Source organism: Hypomesus nipponensis, chromosome 18 (genome assembly GCF_054491055.1).
Source record: "Hypomesus nipponensis isolate SF chromosome 18, ASM5449105v1, whole genome shotgun sequence".
Classification (NCBI taxonomy): Eukaryota; Metazoa; Chordata; class Actinopteri; order Osmeriformes; family Osmeridae; genus Hypomesus; species Hypomesus nipponensis.
In genome coordinates this window covers 10,501,151-10,515,748 of record NC_140378.1, presented here as the reverse complement: position 1 = coordinate 10,515,748, position 14,598 = coordinate 10,501,151, and the positions used below count along the sequence as shown (strand labels likewise).

Genomic DNA, 14,598 nt, shown 5'->3' with positions numbered 1-14,598 from the left:
CTTGAGTTTCTCCCTGGCTAGGATGAAAAACCATTTTGTCTCCCCTCATGATCACATTTTGGATAGCATATTTGCTCAATGAATAATCTGAGTGAAGTGGTGTCTGGGCCCTTGTAGATACTTGGTATGCTTTGGGCCCTCTGCACTTGTGCTTAAGAATTAGCCTCTATCTGAGAGTGGGAATTTAAACTCACAAGAAGAAGCCATTTTAGATAATCAGGAGGCTGTCCCTAGTGACCTTCAGTTTGTTCTAGCCTGTCTTGTCTTTGTCACAGCTTATAACATCTCCCCAATGTGCCAGAGGCTTATTGAAGAGTCACTGTAGATTACAGTTTGGTTCAAACTCTGCATGCAAATTAGCCAGAGACTAGTCAAAGAGAAACACAGAGAGAAGCAGGGAGCCAGCTAGATACCTCATGGAAAGATAAAACTGCAACTGTAATCACCATCCTGTAAACCTGGGAATGCACATGGGTAATACCTCTGTTTTCTTTTTCTTTCTTTTTTAAGTATCAATATTTGTATTGTGGGATTGGATTCGTTCGTTTTTTTGAAGATACATGTGCTGAAAGACTTGCAATGAGTGGCATCAACCTCTTGACCTATGAAGAGGGTCATTAACTAATTATTTTCGGATGTGTCAAGTGAACAGCTCATCCTAACTCTTTGCCGGGGTGTAAAGTTCCACATGGTGAGCAAGACATGTTCCTCTCCCTGCATGTCACGCACACTGTCTGATCTTCTGCTCTAATGGCCAGCCAATGGCTCATCACTGCAGCCCCGGCTCCTCCTTCGTCAGATGTGACTTAAGGGTCCCCAGCCAGACAACAGACATGCCCATGTGTCTGCTTCAGGCACCACTACACATGTTAGAAATGAGTTCCTTCAGCCTAAGCCAGCTAATGAATCAGCTGTCTTAGAATTGTCTCACAAGATTTCTTTCTGACAGATGTAATATTGTGAAACGTGTACTATTTATGTTTGTGTGTGTGTGATTAGTTACCTGACTCTCTATAATACTTACTCTTTCACTTTAACGCACAATGTCTTTCTCACTCTTAAAACATATGAATCTCTATAACACTAAGTATAACATATGTCATCACTGTATACATTTATATTGGTACCTCTTCTAAAAGCATACATTTATACAAACTTGTTACAGCAAACACACATTCCCTTGTACGCACACATGATGAAGAGATTGTAGGGTTTTTCCATTAGGCGAAGACTAGGGGCTGTGGTGAATCAGAGCTCTCATGGGGCTGATGTGGCCCTTTCTTTCTATTCCCAACTGTCAGAGAGGCTCAGGGGCTGTGTTCACTGATGGGTGAGTGGGACCAGGCTGGGCCACAGCAGCCTTTCCAGCCAGGGCCCTTGCCCCTGGGGCAGCACAGCTACAGTCCCCTTACACACCCCTATCCTGGAGCTAAACAGGAGCCAGAATGCTCAGTCAGGAACATCATGGAGCCTTTAGGGTTTTGTACAGTCAGTAAACAACCGTCACTTACTGGGGGGTCTGTAAATGTCATATACAGTATTTATTACCTGAATGTAGACTGCACAAATCAGTTTGAATCAATGAAATAGTATGGACCAACCGAACATAAGGCTCTCAATCATCCTCCATCATGGTCTGCAATATGTGTGTTTCCCTCAACTGCTAGATCGTAAGCAGTGTTGAGAGGGACGCTCCTGTCGGCTGTCAAACACATCTCTTGGCAGGGTATAATGTGGCGCGCGACGCGTCACTGCCTATCACTCCACCTTACAGCTGACCAGCCGCTCACGCATGCCCTGTGCACCTCTGAAGCCCAAAACAGACACTGTCAGGTGTGATAACGGTTTGAGCCCCAAAACATGCTCTGAAGCCCTGGCCTCTCCCATTCTCCCCTGCTCCACTTGATGCTTCTGCCGCAGAGCTCGCGGCCCACAATGCATTGCAGCCAGTGAATGTGCAGCATGTCCTGATGATACTTCTCTCCTGGTTCACCTGCTCATCCCCCCTCCCTCCTCCCGGCTGAACCCCATAGATAACCTGGCTGCTCTGCTCCCTTGGACCAGACTCTTCTACGAGGTGGGGGGCTGAGAAGAGATAAGGAGGGCTACCGTACCAGAGGGAATCAAAAAGTCCTCTATCGGTCCAGGTTCTGTACAGTTTAAAATGACCGAAAGGTGCAAGTTACAGCATATGGAGTGTAGAGCATACAGTAGGCATGTCACTCCAGGACATGCTCCCCCCAAAGCTTGGACTGGGAGCCAGATGATTCCCTCTCTATCTTTCTCTTTTTCTTGCTTTCTCCAATTCTCTGTTGTTCTTATGTCCTCTGGCGTCCTCCATGCTCCTTGGTACCAAAATCTGCTGCCTACATTTAGCATTGGGGGGAAATACTCCTCGGCACACACTCATTATTTCAATCCTCACAAGCCCGCGGACAGGCACAGTCTCTCTGACAGCGTTTGATGCTTTCTCTATCTCTTTCTCTCTCTCTCTCTCTCAGTCTCTCTCTATGTCCCTCTCTCTCTCTCTTTCTCTCCCCCAATTCATTCTCTTGGATGACAAAACCTGTGGAAACAGCAGCAATGGACAAATAGTTTTACTTGTAAACATATTAAGCACTGGTCTGTTGACACATCTTGGACAATATCAAAGGATGTTTATTAATGTGAAGGATTGTGTTGGCATGCTGAGTCACAATATACATCCCCAAAACAGAAAATATGTTAATTTCTACCGACAAGATTTTGAAGTGACATAGGCCTGCATAGGGTACATACACATAAACTACCTCACACTACACTAGTCTAAGATCCACACATCTGGGTCCAGTGGCATGATCCTGTACAGCATATCCAACCTGGCTGTCTGTTTCCTATAGTGAACCTCCTGATCATTCCCCTTTTGTTCTGTTTGGTTTCCGACATGAAGGGGAGTGATGGCGTAGATACAGTTGCCTACTGTGTAGTCTGAGGATACTCGAGACTGATAAAACAATGTGATGGTGGAGAAGAAATGGGGAAGGGAGTGATTTTCTGTGGCGGATTGTTCTCTTTGATCTGGAGTGCAGTGAAAGGAGGACATTATGTAACATCTTCAGCACACACATGGCTGAGTGTGTGACTGCCAAACAGAGAGAGACAGAGAGACAGAGAGACAGAGAGAGAGAGAGAGAGAGAGAGAGAGAGAGAGAGAGAGAGAGAGAGAGAGAGACAGAGAGAGAGAGACAGAGAGAGAGAGAGAGAGAGAGAGAGAGAGAGAGAGAGAGAGAGAGAGAGAGAGAGAGAGAGAGAGAGAGAGAGAGAGAGAGAGAGAGAGAGAGAGACTGAAAGAAAGACAGAGAGATAGGGGCAGGGAGAGAGAGACACTGAGAGGCAGGGAAGATGGAAGACGTGAGAGGAGAAACATTGCCACTCATATTGGCATTGGGTCACTTTCCTTATTAGGGCTACTCAGTCAAGCAGCTATAACATGCGTCCTAACGAGGCTGATAATGAGACATGAGAATGCCCCTTAGTGATGGTTCAGCATTTATCTGCTGCTCCATGACCGAGTCCTACTGTCGCCATACCCATCTTTTTCTGTGTCAGTTGGTACGCAGGAAAGAATTTGTATAATTGCAATGGGTGCTGATGTTGTAAGACATGAAAAATGTGGTTGCTGGCTAACAAGAAATATTGGCTGATCATTTGTTTTTGTTCATATGAAACTACTGATTATCTTGAGAAAGAAAACATGGTGCCGAAGCCATTGTGTGGCAGATGGATTCCATGATCAATCATTCAACGAGGAATCAATATTTCAAAGTTCAAGGGAAATTATGTAATGTGTCTTAACAGAATGGTCTTCATCAAACACCATACGGTCCACAGACCTCTTTTCATGTACTCTAATAAGGATTTCTGAAGTGGAGTAGAGCAGGGTAAAAGGCAGAGAGACAACAGCTACTGAGCTAAGCTGAGGCAGCACAACATTAATCAAGTCATTGATGGAATCTAGCCAACAATGGTTTACATGCCATACATTACGCATCTGAACAAACCATGTTTCAACATCTGGAGGTATGGGGCAGGAGGACAGATATCAGGGATTGGCAGAGTGTGGTGGAGGTGGTGAGAAGCCTGTTGATGTTAAGAAGAACTGACAGGTTCTTTTTCTGTTCTGGGAATACTGATCCAGAATGACCGTATTGTCTTTCTTTTCCTCCATCGAGGTTATGCCTTTGCCAGAAGTCCACATGACACAATGGATGAGCCTCCACCATAGCTGAGACCAGAGCCTTCTCAGGTCAGTCCTCTGAAGGTAATTTACAAGTACTCACAACCCCCCACTGAACCCTCACTACAGATCCCAATCACGTGGGGCCAAATCAGAGCCTAGCCTTTCGATAATTTTCCCTCGTTTGCGACCCATTGTAGGGCTGTGGCTGCATTTGGAAATGACGTGTTCTGTAATCGGGTGTGTAGGGCTGTCAGCACAGGGTGCATGATCTTGCCAGCATGACTCAAGTCTGCCCGTGAGCCGCTTCTTGCGCTTGTGCATCTACTCCAGTTGCTTGTATGATCTATTTTAGATTCTCTTGCCCAAGGATGTGTGTGCATCCTTACAGCAGAAAGACATAGATATATTTTTTTAAGGGTGGGGGTGTGTTGGGAGGTGTATAGATAATATTCAAATAATCTACAGGCAATTATGCAAATTCCCCAGATGTGGAGCATTCAAGGATGTTGTAGATAACAGAGCAGCCTCACCGCCTCATCAGCCACAGAACATTTGGAATTATGCAAAAAACGAGAAAATAAGATCTTTATCAGACGTGTGCTCAAGCCAACATGTGGGCTACATACAGGCCAACATGTGGGCTACATACAGGCCAACCTGTGGGCTACCTACAGGCCAACCTGTGGGCTACATACAGGCCAACATGTGGGCTAAATACAGGCCAACATGTGGGCTACCTACAGGCCAACATGTGGGCTACATATAGGCCAACATGTGGGCTACATACAGGCCAACATGTGGGCTACATATAGGCCAACATGTGGGCTACATACAGGCCAACATGTGGGCTAAATACAGGCCAACATGTGGGCTACATATAGGCCAACATGTGGGCTACATACAGGCCAACATGTGGGCTACATACAGGCCAACATGTGGGCTACATATAGGCCAACATGTGGGCTACATACAGGCCAACATGTGGGCTACATATAGGCCAACATGTGGGCTACATACAGGCCAACATGTGGGCTACATACAGGCCAACCTGTGGGCTACATACAGGTCATATGTGTGTGACAGGAAAGGAGAGGCCCACTCCTCCATCCACCCTTTAGAATGACTCATTAATTCAATGGGATTAATTGTCACATGATACTATCTGTCTGATGTGTGCAACTGCCTGTACTATATTGGCTGCTTCATTTAACATATTAGAGTATGAGGAGAATGGAGCAGAAAGCATTGACCGACATCAGTCTTGACTATGTCTGAGAGCAGAGGCCATCCCCTTACAGAAATAACAGCAGGCAGGGACTGAAGACCAGTCCTCATCGCCAGCACGTCATGCTCCCTGCTTGCTTTGCACACTGAAAGGGCCGCTTGAATTTGACGTGACCCTGAAGTGTCGTCCTGATTTAGACCCTATTCTCAGTGTCGGCTGCCGATGTGGACTGATGTCTATGCTGGGTTTGCTCTTGGTTTAGATTTTACACAAGCAAGGAAATGTGGATTTTCACTTGCAATAATCCCAAAGGAGCAGGCTTCCTTGGAAGGCTTGGCTTGGAGGGAGTGCTGGCATTGTGGTAACTGAATGGCTGGGTCTAATCTGGTGGAGGCAGGGGTCTGTTGGAGGGGGTTTGAAGCAGTTTTGAGCCTGAGGGAATATAGACACAAAAAACGAAGGGATCTTGTTCTACCAGTGAGAGGATTTTTGTTATGAGGAGTGTTGGGTGTATTCAAATTTTCCAAACTGAGGGGGCGCTAGCATATTGACTGCATTGCATTTACAACAAACCCATTGATAATAACGCTATCCAGAAGAATCCTGTCGCATGACGAAATCTTCAGAAAAACAAATCTGTTGCAGTCTTTTTGTTTTGACAAAAGCAGCTGCTTTCAAAGACCAATATCAAACATCTGCAAAGCAAGAAAGACATAGAATCTCTTGAACGACACAACAATCCTTGCAGCTTTTATCATGAAATTTCATCATGCCATTTTTTTTTTCACACAAAAACAAAAGATCTATTTTGAAGTCAGTAAAAAAATATTTGACATAAATAATATATCTTTATATAAGACATTTCCTCAAATCCAGTCTTTCCAGAGTGATGATGCTCAATTCTTTGTCTGGTCTCCAGGGAAGGGATGGAGTTATGGTTCTGTTTGAAAAGTGATTCAACACTGCCATCTGCTGCGTAACACCAAGAAATAGGTTTGGGCCCCAACCAACCGTTGAGTTGGCACAGCTTTGTTGTTTGAACATACCAAAAGCAAAAGTCCTGATATTTTTGCATATCAAAATACGACTACAGTCAATATAGGTTTTGTGTGCGGAAAAGAACAGTTAGGATTTGAGACACCATGATGATTTCTTACTTCAATCAGCCCCTCTGAGTCAAGAACCTCACATGCATAGCTACCACTTTTACAGGAAAACAACTATGACTAGTATCCCAAAACAGGAGGAAACATTAAAGTGGGTGTAACTCTTTCCATAGTGAGAAAATAACTCAAACCAGATGTTCTGGTTCTGTGTCACACATTCTGCTTCAATAGCCAAGAGACCTTTACAAAAAAAGGTTATGTAAATTTGTTATGAATTTCATTAATTGGTTTTATTGTACTTACTCTAATTCAATAACACATTAGAAATGTTGACCCCCGATGATACAAGATTGTAATGTGGCATTCTGACCACACTTCCAAAATGCAGACCTTCTTTGCGCTCTCCAATTAAGTTGCTTTATAAAGTTTCTAAACAGTGAAGACTAAATTACAGGGTTAGGACCGGCCTGCCTGGCACCAGCCTCCGGGATTCACTATTGGCTTTACACGTTAACACTGCTCTAGAGTGTGTGTGTGTGTAAGTCTTATTACATCATTTTTGTTTGTTATTCAGGCATATTGTCATGGATATATCTGGGGGTTTTGTTTAATCCTGAACTGTCTTTTATGGCTCTAAAAGAGAACAAATTTACTTAGTTCATCTTTTGTTATTTGGCCCCTCTAAATAACAAGACGTGTGTTTGTGTGTGTTGAGAGGCAGAGAGAAGTATTGTCATCCATCTCAGCCAGCCCAGAGAAACAACTAAACCACAGCACAGCTGCAGCTTGTTATTACCCTGTGCCTCCCAAAAAAGGCCACTCAGGTCATTTGTGAATACTACACAGTAAACTTCAGCAGCCCTGAGCATACTGAGAACTAGTAAACAATTGTTTATGAATCTACAATACATACATTTTGAGCCTTGGTCTGTGGAAGAGCACTTTTGTTTATTTAGAAGAAATCATGTAGAAAAACAGTGGCATTTTCTTCTTGAGAAGGCCAAAAGTGAACAAAATACAGATGAACAGTCAACAGTATTTCAATGCATTTTCCGTGTGAAAGACACCAGGAAGATTTCGTTTCTCCAACTTTTCTAAAAAAAGGCCCAAGCAGTTTACTTGCAGTTAAATAATATTGGAATATGAAACCCACAGACATTGCTGAGAATAGCCCTGTGTCAAACAGGCAGATCCCCAGAAAACCCATTATTTCCAAACTGCGGTCCATACAGACTGTTAAACCTGCAGCACTGCAGTCATCCTGACATGGTACCGAGAGAGTCTTTTCATAGAATGACTGATGTGTTCCTGCACTTATCACACCTTTGACAATCCTGGAAAAAGATCAACTTTTTTATGAAGATAAAAAGGCATGGTTAGAGGATAATGAATATCCATGCTACATGAGTACATTGTTCTTAAAAAAAAAGAAAAATCCTCTACAATCATTACGCGCGGCGCAACGATAGTCTTAAGATATCCAAGTAAAACAAAAGATTAAAAAACAGGATAGTTAATATAGTAAATTTTAGACAGTGTAGAATATTAAATGCACATATATAATTTTCTCAAACGGCTGAAAAGTTACTCAATCTCAATGTACAATATCATTTTCTGTCAGTGTTGACAAATAAGCTAGGTTTACTAAAGAAATAATAGGGGTAATACAAGTTATTCAACAAAAGGATCAGCTCTATCAAGACTCTTTTGGACTTGGGATGGCATTCACACTGATTTTCCTCTAAGCTTTGAAATCTAGACAGTTCACATCCAAAGACCACCATTTTGAGTAAATAAACTTCTGCTCACAACGCTTAAATAGAATTGACAAGACCTCATTTAAGTTACAAAGGTGACCAAGTTGGGTCCTACTGAAAGAATAGTCACTGTGTTTAGGCCTCTATATGAAGACGTTTTAGAAAGGCTTTGTTCAAGGCCAGGTAAGTGGAAAGTACATTTTTAAAATAAATCAAATTTTTGACTAATAAGGACCGAGGATTCCAATACTCTGCACCCTCAGAACAGTAGTCAATCTGACAAAGTTTCATCAAATGGGATACAATATGCTTAAAGTTAAGTGGAGGTAATACAGTTTGAATAAATAAAAGTATTACTGATGACTGTATCATGAAGATAGTCAACTCTTAGATAGGACTGGTCTATCGATTATGAAGGTTTTCAATCATGCATAAAGCTATAGCATCCATTGCCATAGAATAACCATGCGATCTAGCTTGCTAAACTGCATTCCCAGCCTGGCCGGAGGCTGTGTTTTGTGGATGGATGCTAATGTAGACATATACTAATGAAAACCAGATACAAAACATATATTGAGTACAACTGTACCAGCAGTGAGTATTTCTAACTGTTAAGGATAAAAAATAAAATCTGAAGCTAAATAGACAGAAAAAGAGTTTGTAATAGATCCCAGCTATTTGAAAACATGCTTCTTGGTGAGAAGAGTTCAATACAAATGTCTAATCTACCAAGTGAACCACAGTGAGTAGAAAAATAAAACACAAAGACTAACATTATATTTAGTTAATATGTAGGTCCAGTTCAGCAATGTGGGAAAACTGAAGAAAAATGGGGAAACTACCAGAATTAAACTTGCAAATCTAAATAAAGACACTGTCACGCTTGAACATGTAAGCTCAGATTGAAACAGGTAAGGAGTTGCCAAAACAGTCATACACATGAAAGTGCAAATCAGACCTAGCTGTCATTTTCAAGTAAAACATGAAAAACAGCAGGGTGACATGAGTGAAGATGTTGTCATAGTAAACCTAGGATGTCAGAAATGAGCAAAAAGGGCGCAAAGCAAACCTATGGCTTCTTGTTGGAAAAGGCAATGGATTTCTTTGGTTAATGAGTAAGGCAAAAGAGGGATTTGAAAAAACATCTGACCTTTCATGGAGGTATCTATCAATTAATATGATCAGAAATATTACTGCACTATACTTTAAGTCTGCAAAACTCGTAACATTACAATAACACTGCCCACAAAATGCTAGTCATATAGATGGTTTGTCAACCTGGCATTTTCCAAAATAGAATCTGAACCAATTAATTTCCTCCCCTGATGTGACCTAAAACGGTGGGGGTGTGGGTAAAGGGCAGTAAAGTGTACTTTAACAGAGGCTGGCAGAAAACCTCTGGGTCCATAGAAGAGCACCCTAAGTGAGCACCATATTCAAACCAATACATATTTTGTCTTGTTCTCAGCTCAGGGGAAGTTGTGCTAGGTGAAGGATATGGTGAACCATCTGTACTCTTCATGAGGAAACACAGAACAAGAGTGTGATCCACCATCCAACATCCAGGGAAGCAGTCACTCCTGCCTCCCCATATCAGAAGTTGGTCTCTGGGCTTGGGGGCCCTCCTCCCTTGGCTTTGATCTGGAGCCAGGTCTCCCCGAGGGCCTTGGCGAAATGGTCGTCCACAGAACCTGTGATGGACACGGAATTGGACACAGGCTCTGGCTCCTTGTAGTTCTTCCCCAGGCTGCGGCGGAAGTGCTCCTCAATCACAGGGTCACAGGCTGTGTTGGCTGAGGTTAGAGAGGAGTGAAAGGCTAATCAAACGACTGTCCATACAAACAGCTGTAATGAAAACCTACAAAATTATACATGTTCAATTGCAGGCATGTGAGATACATGTCACGGAACATGTAAATACCTTGACTCAACCAGACATGTTGACTGAGGCATACTAACGTAAGACTTACCGTTGGTCTTCCTTTGGTCGATGGGTGGGCTAGGTGAACAACCGTTCTTGTGGCAGTGAGAGAGGTTGCAGTTACGATTGCTTGCAGGAGCACAGGTGATCACTGAAGGACGATTCTATAACATAAACAAATGAACAAATGGTTTCAGGTTGATGAGTGGAAAACCGAAGACAAAGGGCAGAATCATATGGATTGTTGTCTTTCCATGGTAACTCACCTGCTTGCGCTCCACAGGACCAGACATGCCAGGTATCTCAGTACTCCCCAGACTAGAATCCAGGTTGCTTTTGGTCAGGGCCAGTGGCTGCTCCATGCTATAGCTGTGGACTGAGGTGTACATGTGGTTGCCATGGAGACCATTGGAAGAGGAAGTGATGCGCTCAGCAGGGCTCGGGCTGTGGCTCCAGGGGTCATTGCGGTTGACTCCACCAGTGGGCCGTCCCCTTAAAGAGAGGACAAGTGGCAAATTATTCCAAAGGCATAACACACAGACCACCAACTGCTCTGTCTATTCATAGGCCACTTAAATCTGCCCTCTTTGATGTCAGCCGATTGACTGTGCAGTGTTGCTTAATGGGGTAGCAGGGATTTAGTAGCTGTATGTCTTGTTCACAACACACTTGAAATGGCAATGGACATGGCATTTGCTTTTGACTGCAGCTCTTTAACATGGTTCACCACATGCACAACAATAAATGAACACAAGCAATAGACGAATACATTCTCAATACTTAAAATCCTACAAATGAAATCTCAAAGCATTCACAACCTCGAGCAGCTAGTTGCATCTCATTTTTATGATGCACTTACAGTTGTGCAGCAAACAGACGGCTCATTTTGGTCATATGGTCATTGTCACAGTCAATACGTTCTTCCACTTGTTCCTCGCCATACTTTCTTTTGCTGGGGCATATGGGAGGAGGTCCAGTTCTCATGCTGGTCATTGCAGTGGGTATGGAAGGCATCCTGGACTCACCTGTGTGGGTGAAATTAAGCTCACTCATTGTGGTATACTGTCATTTCACAAACGATTGAAAGACGCATGCTGGGATATCTTGATAACTTGCTCGTTAACTCGTTAACAGCTAAAACTGCAGTCAGACGGTTTAAATGGAACACGTGACTGTTTTTACTAACCCACAGTTGCTAAACTGTTATTTTGCCAGCGACAAAGCAAAGATGCTTTACAGCAACTTAGCTATCGAAAAATGCATGTGGTTTTATGTTTTAATTAACTGCTCGTAAGACTTAACTAGGTAGCTAGCTGTTAGATGTCAGTGGTAAGAAAGGCAGAATACACTTACTAACTAGATGCTATATGTCATCCAGTACAGAATTGCAAGTTAACTAGCTTTCTGTTTGTCACCCGAGTCCAACGACGTTAACTGGCTGAGGCCGACGGAGGTTCGCAAAATCTCGCAGGTGTACGTCAAGACTACTTACCTTCGTAGTGTAGTCTCCCAATGTTGTTGTTCATTTTGTCCAGGAACTGAGAGTTCAACAGGTCCATTCTCGTGAAAAGCATTTACACGTACTTGCTGATTGCTAACATGAAGTTAGCAATACGTAAGCTAAGCAGCTCTTTTCCTGCGGAAATCGAAAACATCAAGTGTTACTCGTACTGTATTTAGCTCAGTGGCTAGCTAGCAATCTACGATGGTTTGGTTGCTAGCTAGTCCACTGCTATCCGTACAACTACTTGTATTAGTAACACAGTTTATGTAGCTAAAGAACCGTTGTCCTTAAACTTGTCACCAGCTGAACAAATCTACCTACAGTAAGCTAAAAAGCTAAAATAAAAACTAAAATAAAGTTACTTCGACGATGGCAAACATGAGTTGGCTAGCTGACGCGTTACACCAGCTATACGCTAACTAGCTATTTTGCTGTATTGGCTAGTAAAGTTAGCCTTGCTTGCAAGCTAACGCTAGTCAACTTTTTAAAGTCAGAGAAACCATTTGCGAGCTTACGAAAACGCCAACTTACAGTTCGTTCTTGATTATAGGCCAGTCAAAATCTCAAAGCTGAAGAAATGTAATGTGTATCACTTATCACAAATCAATTGGTTGACATTTCTACTCAAAACCGTTCGCTTAGACAAAGGGACGTTGCGCCATATCTTGTCTCAGAACAGACCAGAGAAAATACAGCAAAGAAGTCTGGCTAGGTTAGCTAGCAGAAGCTCAAAGTGAATCATCGATTGCGCATGTCCCCCTCGTCAGAAAAGACAGACTAGAGAATGCATAAGACACGACTCGGAGTTACAAATAACAGGTTGGAATTTATTAAGTGCTTCAGTGCCTTTATTCATAACAATGTTGGTGTTATGTACTTTCATACAATAATAATATTAATTTTGTATTGTTAACATCTCATTACAGCCAGGGGCTAAACCAGGCTAATTTCCAAATTCCTCACTGAACTGCAGTGCTGACGGACACAACACACGTTGAGAATCATGTTGAGAATCATGTTCTACACATAGCAGAAAAAAAATGAAGTGGTAACATTACATATTAGTCATTGTTGAAACAACCGCCAAACAATTGGTACGACCACGGGGACAATTTGGGAGAATGACCAACCAACTGACCGACAGAGCGAGCTATAGAGCTGCTAAAAAGCAGCCAGACGTAGTTGGATCCCAATAAGGTTGGTTGCCAGGATGACTGCTGTCAAGAGTCTAGTGGTCACTGGTCAGTGAGTACACTAGCAAATCCACGACCTATTCTGTTTTATCTATCCTCCTTGCATCCAAGATCATTTACGTTCTTCTGGGAATTTCAGTGACATATCAAATTTGTATAGTCCTTTTGACAAGCAACGTAATGAAGGCTGCCAGTGGAACTTCCCCTAAAACAACTTAAAAACGATAAAATAAGGAATAAGCCAGGAAAAATGGAAGACACCTTGGGAGTAGCAGCTCAGTGAGGGACCCTTCCTCGGTTGGTGATACATAGAAATGCAGACCATAGGCTGAAAACAATTATGCAGTAAAAATAGAGATAATAGTGGTAAACCACACTAAACACACATTTGTACCTGCAAGAGAAAACTTGGTTTCTTTCTGTTTTACTAATTTATAGTTTATTAAACTTTTCAGTACAAAGGTACAACAGATACTACAGAAATATACTCACATAACAGCATAAATGGTAGCCTACAGAAGAAACACAAAACAACAATACATTTTAGACAACACACAACATAACCCCAACCCTGCTGCACCAAAATATACATAGACAAATACAAATACATCCAGTATGTAAAAAGTACTTGCATTTGCACATTTTACATGTGATTTCCAAATACAGTTTCCATGGTGATGGGCTTACATTGTCTGCCACTACTTGCAATCATAGTGTGTGCAGAGTACTCTGGGGGAGAAACCTGACATTTAATAACAACCTGAGGAACACCTCCTGGGTCAAAGAGGAAGGAAATGAGTCAGGCTGCACTCCAGCCTAGCAGCTTGTAACACTTCAGATTACACTGTCATAATTATGCTATACAACTACAGTGAAAATACGTTGACTATAAAGGCAATGCTGATGCTGTTATGGCCTGTAAATATAAACAATTAAATAGGCTACATAACCATCCTAGTGATGTAAAGATAAACCATGGCGCTTTGCAACATGTGATTGTGTGATCTGAAATCCAATTAGGTGGCAAGATGATGTTTGTTCATTTGGATTCAAAGCAGGCAAGGCCTGCTAATCAAGAATGTACATACACACCCGCATGAACACATAATGATGACCTTGTGCAATGATATGTAGCAGACGTGATAAACATAAACAATGCATTAACATTTATATTTTAAGGAAATCCATCCGAAATGCATCCTGCTGACTGAATGTGTTCAGCAACATGAGTGGATTTATTTAAACAGCAGAAATCCTTGAGGTAGAAGAGGGGGTTAACAGCATTGGTGTCCCCGGAGACTGCTGCTGACTCCTGCCTCTCTTTCTACCAGGCACACTGACACAAGCACCAACAGCCATTTTCTGTGTTCCCTACTAGAGCTGTATTGGACAACATACAGGAAACAAAAGGACTGGAGAAGGAGAAAGAGGAAGCACTGATCAGACAGAAGGGGGAAACAGTAGTGGAGGTTTCCCCAATATTGCATTTGCGCATTTCCATCGGAAACCCCTCTTTTTTTTGCAGTAGTATGAAAAAGCTGTGATGCTTGTGAGGCAGCAGAGAATGGGGGAGGGGTGGAAGAGACAGGCACACACACGATACCAGTGAGTGGGAGTGGGGAGGAAAAGAGGAGGGGAGGGAGGGGCAGAGCGTGAGCATCTCTTGCAGTCAT

At 42.6% G+C, this 14,598-nt stretch overlaps 1 protein-coding gene and 1 long non-coding RNA gene across 2 annotated transcripts; one reads left to right on the top strand and one right to left on the bottom strand.

Annotated features, from left to right (window-relative positions):
* Positions 1-7,477: 7,477 nt before the first annotated feature.
* Positions 7,478-12,451, bottom strand: LOC146252050 (transcription cofactor vestigial-like protein 4). The gene is made up of 6 exons (XM_084681170.1): positions 12,264-12,451; positions 11,721-11,864; positions 11,088-11,253; positions 10,495-10,720; positions 10,278-10,392; positions 7,478-10,100 (listed from the first exon to the last, which is right to left on the bottom strand). Exons 2-6 carry the CDS (start codon positions 11,800-11,802, stop codon positions 9,901-9,903), a joined length of 789 nt encoding a protein of 262 aa, XP_084537296.1. The 5' UTR covers positions 11,803-11,864; positions 12,264-12,451; the 3' UTR covers positions 7,478-9,900.
* A 56-nt stretch (positions 12,452-12,507) lies between these two features.
* LOC146252049 (uncharacterized) lies at positions 12,508-14,447 on the top strand. Its single transcript, XR_014732153.1, has 3 exons — positions 12,508-12,551; positions 12,659-12,929; positions 14,304-14,447. It is a non-coding gene; the product is annotated as an uncharacterized LOC146252049 (long non-coding RNA).
* Positions 14,448-14,598: the final 151 nt, after the last annotated feature.

What these genes read in the sequence shown, in the direction of transcription:
- LOC146252050 (XM_084681170.1), bottom strand. Translation starts at nt 11,802, where the DNA reads ATGCTTTTCACGAGAATGGACCTGTTGAACTCTCAGTTCCTGGACAAA. An exon ending in CGTCTGTTTGCTGCACAACT is followed by an intron (nt 10,721 to 11,087) that starts GTAAGTGCATCA and finishes CCTCTCTTTAAG; the next exon opens with GGGACGGCCCACTGGTGGAG. An exon ending in GTCCTGTGGAGCGCAAGCAG is followed by an intron (nt 10,393 to 10,494) that starts GTGAGTTACCAT and finishes TTTATGTTATAG; the next exon opens with AATCGTCCTTCAGTGATCAC.